The sequence below is a fragment of the Orbicella faveolata genome, unplaced genomic scaffold (genome assembly GCF_042242905.1).
Source record: "Orbicella faveolata isolate gen_17 unplaced genomic scaffold, um_ofav_v1 contig_46, whole genome shotgun sequence".
NCBI classification, from domain to species: domain Eukaryota; kingdom Metazoa; phylum Cnidaria; class Anthozoa; order Scleractinia; family Merulinidae; genus Orbicella; species Orbicella faveolata.
The window spans coordinates 9893540-9911463 of NW_028301576.1; the positions used below are offsets into that span (position 1 = coordinate 9893540).

The window sequence follows — 17924 nt, forward strand, 5'->3', positions numbered from 1 at the left end:
TTTCCATCCTTGTTCCTTCACGGTGTATTATTACCTCTTTAGTGTTTTGCTATCCTAGTAAACTATTTTTTTTTTAACTTTCCTTCAATTTAAAGTTAATTTTGTACGTGGCCAAAACAACTCAAAATGCCATGATTTTTAATTACTAGGGATCCACTTTCCTTCAGATCAGCTTGAGATTATGAATATCAGACATATACGAGATGAGACACATCATGACATGTATTATTTCTTATTTGGAGTTGGCTCTGTACGGTTGATGCATTCTTGCCTAGGTGTGGTTCAAAGTCCATAGTTGCAATGTGTTTCAAGACCACACTCATCGTTGCATAAGTCAAACAAGAAATATAGTGTAAAAACATTATCGAGTGGCACTTCCCTCTAGTCAAATAAGTGTATATTCCCACTGGCACTCATGATAATTTAAGCTACCAGTGCAAACAAATGGAAATCAAGTCTTGCTGACCCTTGTTCTCAACTGATTCTGACAGAGATACACACCTACGCATTCGCCACGGTATTCTTCCTCGACAATTCTATTTGCCAAACAGCTCATGCTTTCAAGCGCACTTGGGTTGGGGTATGTTTGACCATCAGAGCCACACACTGGATCCAAGTTTGCTGGTATCACCATGGGGCACACACACAGTGCCTTGCCACCAACCACTTTACACTGATGGTATGGATGTGTACACAGCCCAGGTTCAGCACAAGGATCTGTGAAAAAAGGCGTGATAACTTTTAAAACACATCAGCATATAGATGAAAACTGATTACCCAGGGCGCAATGATTATTTGAAAATTACTTCTGTGTGTCCTCACCCCCCACTCTTACTATGTAAAGGCTTTTGCCTCTGTGTCAAAACGAGTGTTTGTGCGTAACCATTCATATGAAAATGTGTTCCGCCTGCAGATTCATTTTCATGTTAATCAAACTCTTTTTCAAATGAAAGGTTTCGCAAGGAGAGGACTCTTTTTGAAACAGAGGCACAAGGTAACTCGGAAAAGGCCTATTGACCATGGGACTTCACTGGGGCAATGTTAAAAAGTACTGAAACAAATCTTGTAAATGAATGGACATGCAACATCGTTGCGAACCCAACTAGCAAGAGGTAAACCACTTGACTGTTAAGTTCCAAGAGCGTGGCTGGCTGAGAAGTTAGGGGTCACACTCAGGACTTCCGTTACCATCAACAGCTGGTATTCAGAGTGGAGACTAGCTAAGTTATAGCCAAACAAATCCTCTTCACAATAACAACACAACACAAAACCGAAAGAAAACGGTGCCGGACTCACTTTCGTTGTTCTGCTTGCACTCTCCTTGACTAGACACAGTTATAATCTGACTTCTTTCACATGCGGTCGCGTTTAAGGCACACTCATTGGGATAAGTGTTTCCATCCGAGCCACAGACAGGACGGTACTCGCGTGTGCATACAGACGGCAGACACATGCATGTAGCACCATGCAATACTTTGATGCAGCGGTGTTGTGGGTGACTGCACTTGGATTTTGCACAAGGGTCTGGTTCTGTGAAGGAAACAATGAACAGGGTTACGACCTACAATGCACATCACACTGCCCGGTACATGTACCTGTGTTACATTACCAAGAAATGCTTTCAATTGTTTTCTCATCTTTACTGTAAAAACGATTTAATGTGGAATATAGTAGTTGTTTAGATTACTTCCGTAAGTAGACTCTGTTCAGACAGACAGACAGACAGACAGACAACCTTAATTTAAGCACGACTGAGGGTGGAACTACAGTGAGCGACAAAGTGTCGAGACACTTCGCAGTGAGATTCGACTATTGAGCGTCTTGGAAACATTTCATCCCCATTCCCTTCCGACTGTTGATTTTTCTATTTCTAAGACTGCACAGATCACAGCACCTACACAACATTATAGGGAGCTTAAGCAAACCACGACGACGACGGCAACGAGAACGTCACCAAACAAAAGGTTTAATGAGCAAAACAATAGCTGTGCACGTGCGTTACAAGATTTTGTACATTTCTTTGCCGTCCTCTGCAAAACAAGAACAATAAATGGCCAAGTTCTGCGTCGTCTGTGGAAAGCCAACGACAGCGGCTAATTTTTCGTGTTTCCATTTGAAACTAAACGCTGTCACTGTGTATTTAGCTAGAGCACGTTTTTAGAGGCATTGGCGTACTTAACAGATGTAGACAACTGCAAATTTCTTTGATAAAATACAAATTCACTTTTTACTGGGGATCGTCCTCGGCGTCGCCGTCGTCGTTGCTTAAGCTCCCTACTGATTTGAGGGGTGGGGGGAGTATCACAGAATAAACGCTAGATGCAAATAATGTAAGTTAAATACTGAAAAGCGTCTCAACTACTTTTGACGTCCAGTGTCGCAATATTCCTAGCTAATCATTTCATGCTGACGAAACCAAACCTATCCGACTGAGGTTGGGCACTGTATAAGCCAAACAAAAGGTAGACCGTGCATTTTGCTACAAAAGCAATCAGAATGCCCTGTTTACAAACAAATACAACTTACTGCATGTGTCTTTACTGGCCAGTGTGATCTTTTTCTGTTGAGAACATGATGCAACTCTCATAAGGCACGCGTTGTCATAAACTTTTCCATCAGATCCACAAACAGGAGCAAGAATACGGGGACAAACTTGTGGACAGACACACTTGCCCATGCCATTCTCCTCCTGACAGGTAGCGTAATGCTCGCACTTTTTCACACTACACGGATCAGCTGCAAAACATCATACACAAGCGTCAAACATTCATCGCCACACTGCCCTTCCTACTACACACATCCTTGTCACAAATTGCACAGTTGAACCAAAAATTTCCCACAAGAGGGTAACTTACAATCACTGTGCAAGTGAGTATATGAAAAATCACATTTTGTTTTCAGGCTTTAATTTAACAGCTGCTATAGTTGTGCATATGACTGCATAGTCTCTTCCAGGGGTTCAGTTAGTTGGGGCGCAGCGCAAAAAATGACAAGCGAAAAAATAAGGAGAGGCGCGGCAAGAGGAAGCGAAGGAACTTCCTCTCGCCGCGCTTTTTTTTTTATTTTTTCGCGCGCCATTTTTAGCGCTGCGCCCCAACTAACTGAACGTCTGGAAGAGGCCATGGAGTCATATGCACAACTATAGCAGCTGTTAAATTAAAGCCTCAAAACCAAATGTGATCTTTGCGAACTAATGACTGCAATGATCATCATCTTTCTCAGTCCACAGTTCAAATATATGATCTTTCCTATATTCACTTGTATTCTTCACCATCTATGGGTAAATTACGAGCTCACAACAACACCAGCTTCCAGTTGGCTTGATAGCTTAGTTGGTAGAGCACCGCACCGGTATCGCAGAGGTCATGGGTTCAAATCCCGTTCAAGCCTGAATTTTTTTCACGCTACAATCTCACAACTGCTTTAGTTGTGTATATAACTGCGACAATCAAACATGTTTTTAAAATCACTGTTACAGCTGTATAGGGATGTTTTTACAAAACGGTGTAGCCTGCGAGCAGGCTCACGTCAGATCACAAGCGAAGGCAGCATTTCTTGGCGCCTCTTCACCAGACTCCTTCCCGCCGGATCGCTTTGTTCTTCGCCGCTCGCGTGTGTGACTCAAAGGTGAGCCTGCTCGCAGGCTAAAAAACGGTGCAACTTCCATCACACGCAACTTGATCTTCTGTCCTTGAAGACCCTCCTCATTTACTGAGCCCTTCATTAGACCGGGATAAAAAGTAAACCTACATGTATAGAAACGGCATTTTACCTGCACATTCTATTCCATCCCCCTCAAATCCTGGATTGCAAACACATTTTCGGCCTCCTACCACAAGTTCTATGCACTGAGCATTAAGATGACACTTTTCTGGGCACTGTAAGTCACCTGAAAAACAAAACAGATAATACAAAAAAAGTAGAGCTTGGCCAGAAAACTACTGATAAGCTCCACATGAAATCTCTTCTGAGAACTTGAGAGAACTGTTCATGATTAACACCGTTGTCAGGGGTTTCATGTAAGGGTTGGGCATACGGCAAATTGACCAGCTGTGAAGATGATTTTACCTGCCTGATCTGACCATTTAGGGAAAGTATTACTTGTAAAGAAGTTCAGTTCAAAACATTTTGCCCGCCTGTAAAAACCAGTTTCCCTCCTGCTGAAAACATTAATAAAGCCCCTGCTGTTTCATTTTTCTTATTCTGAAATCGCGGTAACAACCTAGTTGTTAAAACATTTCTATTTCCAAGTTGCAAAACATATCTATCTATTTATTTATTTATCTATTTATTTATTTATTTATTATTTAGTTAGTTAGTTATTTTTTTAAATTGATTTTCTTACAATGCAGTTTAACAGTATCTGAATAATTAAACCAGTGGCAAGTCGTCAAACATATTATTCATTTATTTTTTTTTATTTATTTTATTTATAATGCAGTTTACCAGTATTTGAACAGTAAAACAAGAGGCATCTAGAAACTTACCAAATTTCACACAATCTTTCTGACAGCCATTAAAGCAGCACTTTTCTCCATCCTCTCCACAGTCAGCATTATTCTGGCACATGTCTCCCCTTCGATCACAAATTCCATCCAGTCCTTTCCAGGGTCGAGGGCAGATATGGGGTTTACTGGGAACAAGACCATCTGCATGTAGGACACATAACGTGCATTCATTACTGGCAGGTCTGTTTTCATAACTAATATTCATGGACATATTCATGGCTCTGGCTAACCAAGCATAAGGCCATACTTTAAGACTAGACAGAAAAAAAAAAACGCGGGCCATAATTCCCAAGCATACTTGATTAATAAGGCTGATTTATTACACAACCTTAACTGTAACCTTACAACGGAAAAAGAGCTGTCACGAGTAACTTCACCAGGTCCAATAGATCAAAAACATTACACTGGCAATACACTGGCCTACTGACAGGCAGAGACTTGATGATGATTAAATCAATTTGATTGGTTGATTTTACTTATTTGCCCTCTCAGATGACTTGGTCAGGGTAATAAATCAACTTACCACACTTTCCAAGCCTCACAACTCTAAGATGTTGATCGCTCTCGCATGCTGCCACCTCCATAGCACACTTGTTGGGGTATGTCTTGTTGTCAGAGGCACAAACAGGTGCATACTCCAGTGTACACCCTGTCTTACAGACACAAACAGCTGTGCCATTCTGAACCTCACAGCTGTGAAACTTGTGGCTACAAAGGTTGATTTCACAAGGATGTTTCAACTCAGAACCTTAAATGACCAAAAACACATTGCCTTCATTTAAGTCTCCATGAAATGTGGACGTCCTTTTAAGCCTTAAACAAGAAGTTCCCTCACAAAGAAACTGCATGACAGCAGCATCTACTGCACTTTTTACTTTTTAGATGTTCAAAAGCGAACCTGGAACCCTATCAGTCATGGCAATTAATGGCCAAACCAGCATGAACAGAAACTTCCATATACACTTTGATGGTTTTTTTTTTTACAACTAGGTATGCGAACGGCCAGACTTCAACCCCTTTAATATCTTAAAACTTCCTGATTTGTCTCGGTATGAGAAAAGCACATGTCTAAAAGGTGCTTGTGGAAAATATATAATATATAAACGAATCTTCATGAAATTAAAAAATTCAGATGGGGTTATGTACACTACAGATTCAGCCCCAACAAAAATATACAAATCTCCTTTCCTATTTCCCAATATTTATTTCAATGTTAGACTTTGGTGATGTATCACAGCAACATTGTTGGGTGATAGCCTTCTTGATTCTCCTCACAATCCATTGGTATTGTAAGGAGAATTAAGATCACAAACGCAATTGGCAGTCTGGTTTAGGGTCGCACTTACACTTTCCATCCTTGACTTTGTCAATAGCTCCTCCACTGTTACAACTAGCAATACCCAGTGAACCTGGATTAGGGTATGTCACTCCATCAGAACCACAAACAGGGAAGTACTCCAATGTCACAATCTCAGGACAGACACAGGTTGCAGTCTCATTCACGACTTGACAACTGGCCAATGGGTGACTGCAGTTGACCTTGGCACACGGGGCTCCTGGGATTTTTGTTAAAAAGTGAAGATCAAAAACCAAAAATAAGTAAATGATATTGCACAATTACATGATAATTAAAATTTGCCAGCAAATACATGTATATTGTAGCCCCAGTGAAAAAGAAATTGGGTCCAAGTGAAACAAACCAAGGTTTACAACTCTAACCAAACCAGGGTAGGACAAAAAGGCTGTCTGATAGTCTGGGACTAGTGAAACGATCGATCAGGCTAGCGCTGTCTTATCACAGGTTGTCTGACAGGCAAGCATGAAGTGGACATGAGTGAAACACTGTTGCTTGTTTTTTTTTTTTGTTTTCTTTTTTCCTAGTGGCAAACTTCACACGTTGTGTTTAACAGACAGTTTGTGAGAGAAAGTGAAACAATAGAAATGGTTTTTTTTCTAAGATAGAGTAAAATGTAAAATTTAAGCGACTGAAGTCAATTTTTTTCTCGATCGCATGTCCTGACAGTGCAGCGGCCGTGCAAGACAAAAACTTTCTGTAAAACAAGGTTATCACATATTTTCATCATTATCCATGTAGTTAATAGTTTGCTTAAGTAGGCATTTGTCTTGAAGCATATGTAACTGTGAATGGCAAGGAGCGCTGGAGCGGTAGCCAAGATTTCATTTGGTTATTTACAGTACGACTGAACAAATTGTGTTTCACTTACATGAAACAGGTGACAAATTAAAAACATCAAGGCATAAAATGAATTTACTATCATTTACAAACTACAAAATACGACAAAGTGCATGACTTCACTTATTGACCTATTCCTTTCCTGAAAAAAAATTTCAGTGATATTTGGCAAACAGCTTTTTTAAACAACATGTTACATAACGGCTTTACTTTCCCACTATAACTACATGTGTAAAGTAATTCAATATCTTGTTTTGACTATGCATAAATTAAACTTTGACTGGGTTTTTTAAAAGAGCTTAAATTTTCAGTACTTTCTTAGATTCTCATCTGAAAACTTCTTTGAATGAAGAAAAAGTCAGCTGCTATGCCATTTGGGAGTGAAGCGCTTCTAAGTCATTTCTTAGTTCAAACTCAAACTGGAAATGAACCCTCCATAGGTGTATGGACATTTTCTAGAACCACACCTTAAGTGTTCTAAATGTTTTATTGTATAAGGTTTAATTCAAAAGGGAAATCGAAGAGAATTAGTTCATCTAAGCTTCGTATTATTAATTAACATTATTATATGGCTGTGTCTCACAAGGACTGGGAACTACCGAATTCATGATTTGATTGGCTGAAATCGATATTGACCACAGTCTAGATTTTCCCATCTAGACCGGCATCCAGACCAATTTCATTTTGCGTTGAAAAAGTAGCAAACTAAAATACAAAAATGTTCGCCATTTTCTTTTGTTTTCTTCTCAATCATTTATGGAAGTGCCAAAAAGCCTGATGACAAAAAAAAGTAGAGAGGACAAGCAAATTTCGGCAGGTTTAAGTTAAGCTCATCGCTGCTCGCAAGCAAAATGTCTGCTAGTACAAACCAGTTACATTAAACGAATTAAAGTTTTCTTCTTTGCCATAAAATAAACATCTTATTAACCGAGCTAAGTCGGTCTGTATGGGAGAATCTTGACCTCAGTTGTGTGTACAGACCTCACTGCGTTCGGTCTGTACTCACGACCTCGGTCAAGATTCTCCCATACAGACCTCCTGCTCGGTTAATAAGAGCTAATTATTTTTGCATATTAATTGACTTAATTATCCTTATTAATAAAATAATTTCGGGCTAGCTCCTCAGAGAGTTGGGCTGGTAAGATCAAATTACAGCTTGCCCAAAGGGCAAGCGGAGTTTCTGAATTTCATCTCACCCTGCAAACACAACTTTAAATTAAAGTATGTATGAAAAAACATCTCTGAACCATTTATTGACTTTAAAGGTCAACTTGATACTTACTGCTTGCAAGGTCCTTTTCACACTTTCCATAATGGTCCACAGAGACAATCTTGTTTGCCTTGCATGATAGTACATCCATCATACAATCATTATGGTAAGTCTCTCCATCTGTTCCACACACAGGTTTATAGATTGTGGTGCATTTCTTATTAATACAACTGCATTCGGGTTTGCCATTACTTAGCGTGGTGCAGATCTGTAATGGGTGACTACAGGTGATGTTGGCGCAAGGGTTGATGTTTTCTTCCACATCTTAAAACATAATAACAGAAATTAACTCAAAATTAAATGTAAATGCAGGTGACTGGATTTATGAAATCAGTGTTCAGGAAAATCTCGCCCTGTTTAAGAATATTTTCCTCCAAAGTAGATGACATAATAATTCAACAGAATGTCAGTCTTTTGTTTTCCTCTATTTTCTTATCTTCCTATTGGGACTCTTCTCTTCTCTTTTTGTTTTTCATTTTTGTTTTTCTTTTTGCTTTGTTTCAGCAAATGGAATGCTGTGCATCATATTTTCAGCTCTCTTCTCAATGCTTGGAAATGACGTGAAACAACGTCTGTCAATTTGATATACAATATGACCAAGATCATTCACAAAACATTCTCCTAAATTCTTACCACACAGAGTTCCGCAAAGGTGAAAAAAGATTTGCCTCTGACCAGGGTGCATAATCTTGGACTTTAAGTGAATCAAAAATTTTCATATTCAACCCTCCTACTCAGTCAACAAGCTCAATACACTTTCTTACCACACATCTCAGGCAAGGCTGGGAGGATCATCGTCTCTTGTTGGCAGGATGCATTCATTAAGAGGCAGATGCTGTCATAAATCTCTCCATCAGAACCACACACGGGTTCCTTTTCATTGCCACAACTTGGCCGGCTACCTGATCCTGGACAAACACATGTGACGCTGCCATTGATAACATCACATTTACCATAGAAACCACAGTTCACTGTTGCACAAGGATCAACTGCAAGATGGCAAGTTTGTTTGTTAAATTCATAACTTAGACTAATCTCACTAGGAATAGATTACATATATATCTCATGGTTTTAAGAAGTCTATTAACCCTTCAACCAGGTGGGTATGTGAGCTCCTTCTTTCCAGTGGGGACTGGCCTGAAGAGAAGTTAATCATATTAAAAATGTGAATACTTAAGGTACTCACCTTCTTCACATTCACCCTTATAATCCACTTTAACATCCTTCTTTTGCACACAAGCTTCTGATTTCATTACGCACTTATTTGCGTACGTTTTCCCATCAGTTCCACAAACTGGATCATAAATCTTGAAGCATGCTATGTTACATTTGCATTCCACTGACTTGCGGTCCTGGCTGGGAACACACTGTCCATAGTGCGGGCACTCGGTGGAAAGACATGGATCTGTCATGAACAAAGTATTTGAACTCTTACCTGTATTTCTACAAGTCCAGAGGCCCAGAGGTGATTGATTTAGAGTAACTGATGTTCTTACCCCTATGTTCGAGTTGATTTCACTATTTCACACATGTACAGAACTGCATTCTGCTATCCAGTAATTAATTATCAATGGCTTTCGATCTCTGGCAAATCAGCACCAAATTAAGCCAGATGTTGACATCTGGAGTCTGGAAACATGGAGACCTAAAATTTTCTCTTAAACATCCTTGTCCAAAAACAGTTAGTTCCTTACTTACCTGGGGCAGTACAGTTAGGTCTTCCTCTTGTGCGTGTTCCAAGCTGCTCTACACCGTAACTGTCAACACACCAACAGTGACCTGTCGATGGATGACACTGAGTCTCTTTGAACTGACCATCTTTCTTGCATGCTGGAACAAACCGACCCAAGGCAGGGAAAAGAAATGACTCCTCATATCTTTGCTGGCAAGTAGACAACCCTAACAGAAAGAAACAGGTACAAATTATTTCAATAGATATCAAAATTTTTGAGCATTATGTAGGTTTTAATTAAATTTACTGCTTGCTGCAGAGTATGTCATAAAAATGCCTTATAAATGTCTTTTTCAATATAAATTATTGTTTAATAGCTAAAACTCACAACATTATTTCATGTCAAACATCCAGTTCAGCAATTAAAAAAATATTTCGTCTTAGAGGTTTAATAATCAGTCACCAAAAGTGCTAAAACAATGGTCAAAAGCAAACTAACCAGGGTTGACACAGTCCTTTTGGCAGCCATTGAAACAACAAATTTGACTTCCCTTGCAATCAACATCTCTCTGGCACATATCCCCACGGCGATTGCACAGACCTTCTTCACCCAGCCATGGTTTTGGGCACTGTCCGGGCTTTGTTTCAGCTTTCTGGTGAGCCTCTGTGGTATTCACACACATTCGTTGGCAGCCGCTGAAGCAGCATTTCTCATTTTCATTTGAACAGTGAAAGTCCATTCCACATTGATCACCCATTTTGTCACAGAAACCAGTAAGTCCCTTCCAGGGTTTGGGGCAGATACCCTCCTTCCCAGCCCCTGCTCCATTCCCTGAAGATAAAAAGTAAAAGTAAAGTGATATATCAATCTTGATCTGTGTAGTCTACTCTTTATAAAAAAACTCCAAATTTGGGCCAAATCACAGCAGCTTATCCCAGGTTCCATAACATGAGGTGACTCAATATGCTGTGACTACATCTGGAGGGGTAAAAGACCATTACAGCTTTAACATCCTCCTTTCCTTCCTCTCTTCCCATGTCTAGCTTTTTGTCAGGATTCTAAACCAGGTTAAACGACTTTAGAGTACACTGTTAAGTGTCCTACCGAGGAACAGATCATTTACACAGCACCCTTCACTCAAATCCTGAATGCTCTATCCAGAATCCCAATGCCAATGTATTAAGTTGTGTACATTACTGCACAGCAACCATTCATGTCTTTACATCTTGACATGTAGTAATACGCCTTTTCCTGGACATTCCCAGCCACTGCTGTTGACAAATATCATACCTGACAGAGTACAGTTTGGTTCCCCTCTGGTACGTGTCCCCTGCAATTCATTGCCAAGTTTATCAACACACCAACAATAGCCAGTTGAACCATGACACTGGACCTCTTCATAGTCGCCGTTCAATTTACAAGAGGGCAAAAATGCACCCACTATAGGTGGACCCCCTTGGTTTCTGGCAATCTCGGCCTTCTTGTGTTTTGCACAAAGCTTGATACCAACTGAAAAACAGCAAATTCATTGAAAATGTAAGTCACAATTGTAGTAAATGCATACAGAAAATTGTTGGTATTAATGGTAGTTTTCAAGTCACATTAGTTCATAAGTTACGAACACCCATCATGGTACTATGAAAGCACACACACCTACATAAACTGATAACAAACAGCTGGTGGACATCTGTCACTAAGGCAAGCTGATTGGCAAGTATACTAGGTAGTTCTCTTTTATGGAACCTACAAGGAGGCTCCAACATTAGACTTTTTCAATCCTGCATCCTGCCACTTAATTTCTGGCTAAATCCCCCCATCCCACCCCACTGGGAATCTGTAATCTGTGATTGTCTGTCTTACAACCTGCATCCCACCGTCAATTTTAAAATCCTGCAACTGCCAAAGAATTTGCATCCCACATTCTGCTTCCACTTTTACTCTCATCCCGCATCCCGCCGAACCTGTGTTCGTCCCTGTATATGTACATTGCATTATTCATACCCAAGATTTTTCCTAACTTGCACATGCGGTATCCGGACACCTCACCACCACATGTTGTTGGTGACGTGATACGATATCTGTTCCTTTGTCAAATGAGAAACCATTTTAGCTTTCTAGAATTCAACTACATGTATATTTCTTTGAGAGCTGACTGTCTTGTTATTGCTCAGTTGCATTGCTGTTGTGTTTGCAGTTAAGTTTATGTAAGTGTTTCATTAAAGGCTTTGGCTACATGATCAAACAACTTCAACCTTACACGAGCTGTGTGAGTTATACAACTAAACAAAGTAGAACAAATTTCATTTTAGTGTTATTAGATCATTAGTAATTTGGTGGCAAGGAGACTTCACTTGGTGGCGAGTTCGTTGGTGGTGAGACTTCCTGGTGGCGAGGTGATCAGTTGCCGCACATGCATGCCAGTATGCAAAGATTATAACTTATGAACTGACTTGAAAATTACCATTGATACCAAAGGAAGTCGTGCCTGCATACAAATGGCAAGGGGAAACTCCAACTTTCCCAAAAAGCAACCTTGAACAGCTATTTTCTTCATGTTCTAAATTATAATTGTTTTTCTTCAAATAGACCATTTTCATATAATTTGCTAAGTATTATTTTGGGATTTATTAAATAGTTTCCTAATTAAAGAAAAAGAAAAAAAAAGTTTCCTAATTAATCAATCATTTCAATCTTTTAATACCTGCAGGCACACAGTCATTTTGACATCCGTTGAAGCAACACCGGTTATCTCCACCACAATCTGAATCATGAAGACACATGTCGCCACGGAAATCACAGATCCCTCCATAGCCTTTCCAGGGTCTGGGACATGTGCCTGGTTTTGCTAATTTATGACAATAATAACAATCAGTCGGTCCTGAAAACTAGTTGGACTTAAATTAAAACTACTGTACTGAAAGTAATTTGTCTTGTCAGTAATATTATTGAGTGTTCAAAATTTTGTATTTATTGTTATTTGATTCCAAACGAAATTAATGTCTGTGCAAGAGGCCACTTTCAATATATTAAAATTCAGCGTGACACTGAGGCCTAGAGGACAAAAACAAAAGAAATGAATAAACATGGTCATTCAACTTCCTTCGTTTGTATCCTCTTGGTCTCGCTGCCATGCTGAATGTTAATATATCGAAAGTGGTCTACTGATAGTTAATTTTGACACATACAAAGTGACCTGAGGCATGTTAGACTGACTTTTCACTTTTAAGTGCTCATTCAGGGGCAGTGCTTACATGTATAGAAAAAATCATCAGGGAACATTAATTTTTTTAATGAGACATAATTACACATTAAGGATGGTGACTATTAAAAAGAAATGAATTTGCCCCAAATTAGAAATAATTACAGTCGAACCTCACTATTTCAAACTCTCTGGGGAAACTGGTCTTGAGTTCAACATAACAGGGAATTCGAAATAACCGAGTCCAACTGTATGAGAAAAAGATCTCAGCAAGGATTATTGTGGTTACATAATGGTCTGTTGTCAGTTCAGCAATATGCTGCTATTTTCTGGTGTTCCTAGTTTTTGTACAGGTTCGTCAAACTTGATTTGATCAAAGTAGGAAAAGGTTGCTTTCATTCTTCACACAGTTGTGCACTTGACAGCATAACTGTAACCCTAACATGCACGGCCTGTAAACCATGCCTCAAGAGATGGGCAGAGTGCATCTGCACAAGCACAAACAAAAGTAGGCACCGTCCTTAAGTCTAACTTTTTGTCCAACAAAACTATATATAAAAAACTCATTTTCAGTAACAGTATCACTGTCAGAGTTTCACTTTACTGTTAGAGCAAGCTTGGTCAGAGTGCTTATTAGGTTTTCATGCAAAAAGGGCATATACAGCATTTTGGGCCGATTTTTATTTTTTGCAGGATCGAGCTAATTTTTGGCAGACTGACTTGTTTTGACATGAAAAGCATCATTGCATAATTGTTTTGTTGATTTGCGCTTCATTTTTGAGACATAACATATGCAAAAAAACTCAGTTTTCAGAGCAGCATCTTTTGGAGCAAATCCTTCCAAGGTGAATTTTGACACAGCGCAAACTTAAACGGCTACTTTTAGCAGCTTCCACAGCACAGTTTTTTTTTTTTGAATAGATGATTTGATTTTTGAAAGAAGTAGAGAAATAGACCTGAAAAAAAATCAACCGACCTCGTACTGAACTGGTGTCACGACAAAACAAACTCGAATCCGACCCGTTCAGCGCCTTATTCCCTTGCACTAACAAAGTAACAGTAAAAGAATTGTGTAATTATATGAATAATAAAACTAGCCACAAATACCACACTTTGGTGACTTCATCGTTTAGCAAAACAAAGGTTTCTTTTGTTTTTCGCTCAACAAAAGATCTCCAAAAGATACCCTTGGAAAACTGAGTTTTTTTGCATACGTTATTTCTCGAAAACGAAGCGCAGATCAACAAAAACAATTATGCAACGATGCTTTTCATGTCTAAACAAGTCAGTCTGCCAAAAATTAGCTTGATCCTGCAAAAAATAAAAATCGGCCCAAAATGCTATATACGCCTTTTTGAGCGAAAGCCTTCCATTCTATAAAAACTGCTGCAATAGCTTGAACTGAGTTGGACCAAGAACTAACTTCGCATTTCATTAGTCTCTATTAATCTTTACTGATATTTTGATGGTGTACATCTATTTATTTTGTTTTGTTTTGTATATTTAATCTTGTACCAAGTTTGTGATACTTATGTGTACCAATGTATTTGTCGTGCCTCTTTCCTGACTCTTACATTTTTAATTAATATAATTACGGTCACCCAACTAGTTTAGCTTTTTAGTTATTTTGGGTGTCCCACTACTGTATGTACTGTACTGTTTATTTATATATTTATAATTACAATCTTGTAAATTCTTTTAGTTGTTTACAGTAGTAGAAATAAAACTGTTGTTGTTGTTATACTTGGCCCAGAGACTGAAAAAATAGAGCTAAGAGTTTATAGTTTGAATTGGTTGGCATAATCAGAGCCTACTCAGAGTCAGAATTTAATGTCTGTACCATATCTGTTTGTAGTCTACAACAATTATCATTCAAGAGGTATAACAGAAATAATATTTAGGCTATGGGCCAGAGTACTACACATATGTATAGACTAACCCATGTGTTATTTACATGTAAGCTAATTGGATTCACTAGTTGACCAGACTACTATTTAGCGTAGCCTGAGTGCAACCATTCCAGTTTGCCAGCCACCATGAATAATGCAGTCCTACCAGAAATGACTCGGGCATTAGGCTCTGGGTTAGATTTGACCACGAAAGGGATTCTTTCATGGAGGATGGCATGACAGTAGATACCTGATGATCACTTCAAAGATCTCACACTGCTACGAAAGGAGAGTGGTCTGAGTTGCTTCTTACCTCGTGGTAAACAGACTGCAGGTCCTTGCACAGTTGTACCAGGTATTTTCAGGCCCTTTTTGTCCACACACCAGCAATGCAACTCCTGACACTGTTGATCCTCATATTGTCCATCTGGTTTACACTTTGGAACAAACACACCAAGCAGAGGTGGGTCTAAAGCCAACTTGTCAAGAGCAGATTGTGTTTCCTCTTGGCATTTTGTCAGATTCACTAATTAAGAGAATAAATTAATGGTATGTCAATATCAGAGGAGCGATGGGAGGTGTGATGGCCTCGTGGTTAGTAGGCTCATCTCTGCATCAAGCAGTCCAGATAAGAGCCCTGGCCGGGGACATTGTGTTGTGTTCTTGCAAGACACTACTCTCACAGTGACTCTCTCCACCCAGAAGTATATGTAGACGGACATCAGCAAATCTAATACTGGGGGTTAAACCCTATGATGGGCTAGCATCCTATCCAGGGGGCAGAAATACTCCTAGTCAATTCATGCCACATGGTAGAAACTGACGATATGCACTGGCCTGATGGGACACTTTGCTCGTACGCAGACCTTACCTTTTATCGAGTGTCAGAGTATCGATGATGGACCTGCTTCATCCCATAGAAACACTGTAAGCAGAAAACCTTAAGTTGCCAACAGACTAACTGGCCTAGTTTATGAAACAAGAAATGATTATCCAAGGAGTATTTCTACTCCCCCTGGATGGGATGCTAGTTTATCACAAGCTACTCCCCAGCATTTTTCCACTGGGGGCTAATATAGCCTAGCTGGCTAATTTAAAAAGGCTGATACCAATTAATACTCCAGGGTTGAGACGAACATGGTAGGAGTATGCGACACAATGACCCTGACCAGTGATCCATCTTGTTAAGCCACCATGTGTCCCGGGACACACTAAAAGCAGTGATCACTTTATAACCTTTAAGTCCTATTAGTCGACACCCATCTGTGTTCCATTGGTAATACACAATTTTGATTGGTTCTCCCACTGACGTACATTCCCTGATAAAACACAATTGATTGCACAATAATATTTGTAAGTACAATCTAACCAACACCAAGTCTTACCTGGTTTAACACAATCCTTTTGACAGCCATTGTGGCAGCACTTGCTTCCAGAATCACAATCACTATCTTCCTCACACATATTTCCTCTTCTGTCACATGGCTGTTCTTTCCATGGATTGGGGCAATGTCCTGGCTTTTCTTCAGACTTCTTGCCAGGCTTTACGCAATCACGCTGACACCCATTAAAGCAGCACTTTGCAGATGCATCGCAGTCAATATCTACTGTGCACATGTCCCCTCGACGGTCACAAATACCATCTTGTCCTTTCCATGGGTTTGGACATTCACCTGGTTTATCCGTTGGTACAGGATCAATGCAGTCTTTCTGGCATCCATTAAAACAGCACAAAGAGGACCCATTACAATCTTTGTCATCAGCACACATGTCACCACGGCGGTCACAGATTCCATTAAGCCCCTTCCATGGTTCTGGACATTCCATTTTAGACTCAGGCGTAGTAGAAGTAGGGAGTGGGGGTGTTACACACTCCTTTATGCAGCCTGTAGCACAACATTTATCTTTTCCTTTACAATCCTCATCTTCACTGCACTCATCAGTTGTCACTTCACATGATTCAGGGTCAATATAATCTACAATAGGACACACTCCGAGTTTTTCTATAATGGGAGGAGTGATACATTCCAGATTGCAGCCTGTTCCACAGCACTTGTCTCTTCCTTTGCAATCCTCATCTTCCTGGCACTTGTCTTCTGTTACCTCACACAGCTCAGGTAGAATATAATCATTCAAAGGACATTTGCCGGGCTTCTTTTTAGCTGGAGGAGTGATACACTCTTGAAGACACCCTGTTGCACAACACTTGTCTCTCCCCGGGCATTGTGAATCATCATTGCACTTATCAGTGGTATCTGAACAATTCTCTGGTGGGATATAGTCGGCAACTGGACACTCTCCTCGTTTTGGATGGAGAGTTGGTGTGCGGGAACACTCATTAAAACACCCATTAAAGCAGCATTTCAGATGACCATAGCAATCACCATCAAGTTTACATTCATTTTTTGTGCTTTTACATAGCTTTGGATTTATAGCATCCAACTCAGGGCAAACCCCAGGTTTCAGCTTTCGCATGGTGTCGGGAACAGCACAATCCCTCTGGCAGCCATTGTGGCAACACTTTCGACTTCCAGGACAGTCAGTGTCCTTTTCACACATATCTCCTTTCTTGTCACAGAAAGGTCTATTTTGGGACACGTTAGGGCAAGTGCCTGGTTTGTCCTCACTGATTGGTCTGGAACAGGACCGGCTGCAGCCGTCATGACAACACTTATTGACACCCGGGCACTCTTGATCTGATGTACATGTGTCTCCTCTTAGAGGACAAAGTCTAACAACACCCCTTCGCCATGGACAGTGGCCAGGTTTTTCTGAAATTGATAACAAAACAACCAAGAGGCTAAATCTCTAGACAGAAATCAAGTTTCATACATTTATGAAATGTTGTGATCAATCAACTAATTGCCCCAAAGCAGGTATATCAGGGAGGTTCAAGTAACTACAACAGCGATACTGAGAACAAAGTTGATTAAAAAATGAACTATATTTTACCTACAAATCTCACAACAACAAAAGTCATTTAGTTTGTTTCCCTTTGTCAAAACTGAATATAGGACACAGCCTAAAATTTAAAATTTCAATATTTTAAAAATTATCCATCATGGTTTGCACTCTCCACACAACACAGAATTTGGTCATTTCACTTTGGCATTTTGCAGAGGACAGCAAAGAAATGTGCCAAGAATTATACTGGACACACACAGCCACTGTAATTCTCATTAAACCATTCG

General features: G+C 39.8%; 1 protein-coding gene across 4 annotated transcripts in view; it reads right to left on the reverse strand.

Moving 5' to 3' along the window:
• Positions 1-17924, reverse strand: part of LOC110051236 (uncharacterized) — a 53746-nt gene that overhangs the window by 22517 nt on the left and 13305 nt on the right. For all 4 annotated transcript variants that reach the window (XM_089278247.1, XM_089278246.1, XM_089278245.1 and 1 more), the window contains exons 8-23: positions 16119-17504; positions 15047-15259; positions 12347-12490; positions 10936-11154; positions 10144-10476; positions 9671-9871; positions 9159-9377; positions 8737-8961; positions 7985-8236; positions 5855-6064; positions 5032-5256; positions 4488-4649; positions 3773-3889; positions 2527-2736; positions 1297-1530; positions 502-717 (exon numbers count right to left, since the gene is read on the reverse strand). In XM_089278247.1, the coding sequence (XP_089134373.1) occupies positions 502-717; positions 1297-1530; positions 2527-2736; positions 3773-3889; positions 4488-4649; positions 5032-5256; positions 5855-6064; positions 7985-8236; positions 8737-8961; positions 9159-9377; positions 9671-9871; positions 10144-10476; positions 10936-11154; positions 12347-12490; positions 15047-15259; positions 16119-17504 (4566 nt within the window). The remainder of the gene's footprint in view (positions 1-501; positions 718-1296; positions 1531-2526; positions 2737-3772; positions 3890-4487; positions 4650-5031; positions 5257-5854; positions 6065-7984; positions 8237-8736; positions 8962-9158; positions 9378-9670; positions 9872-10143; positions 10477-10935; positions 11155-12346; positions 12491-15046; positions 15260-16118; positions 17505-17924) is intronic.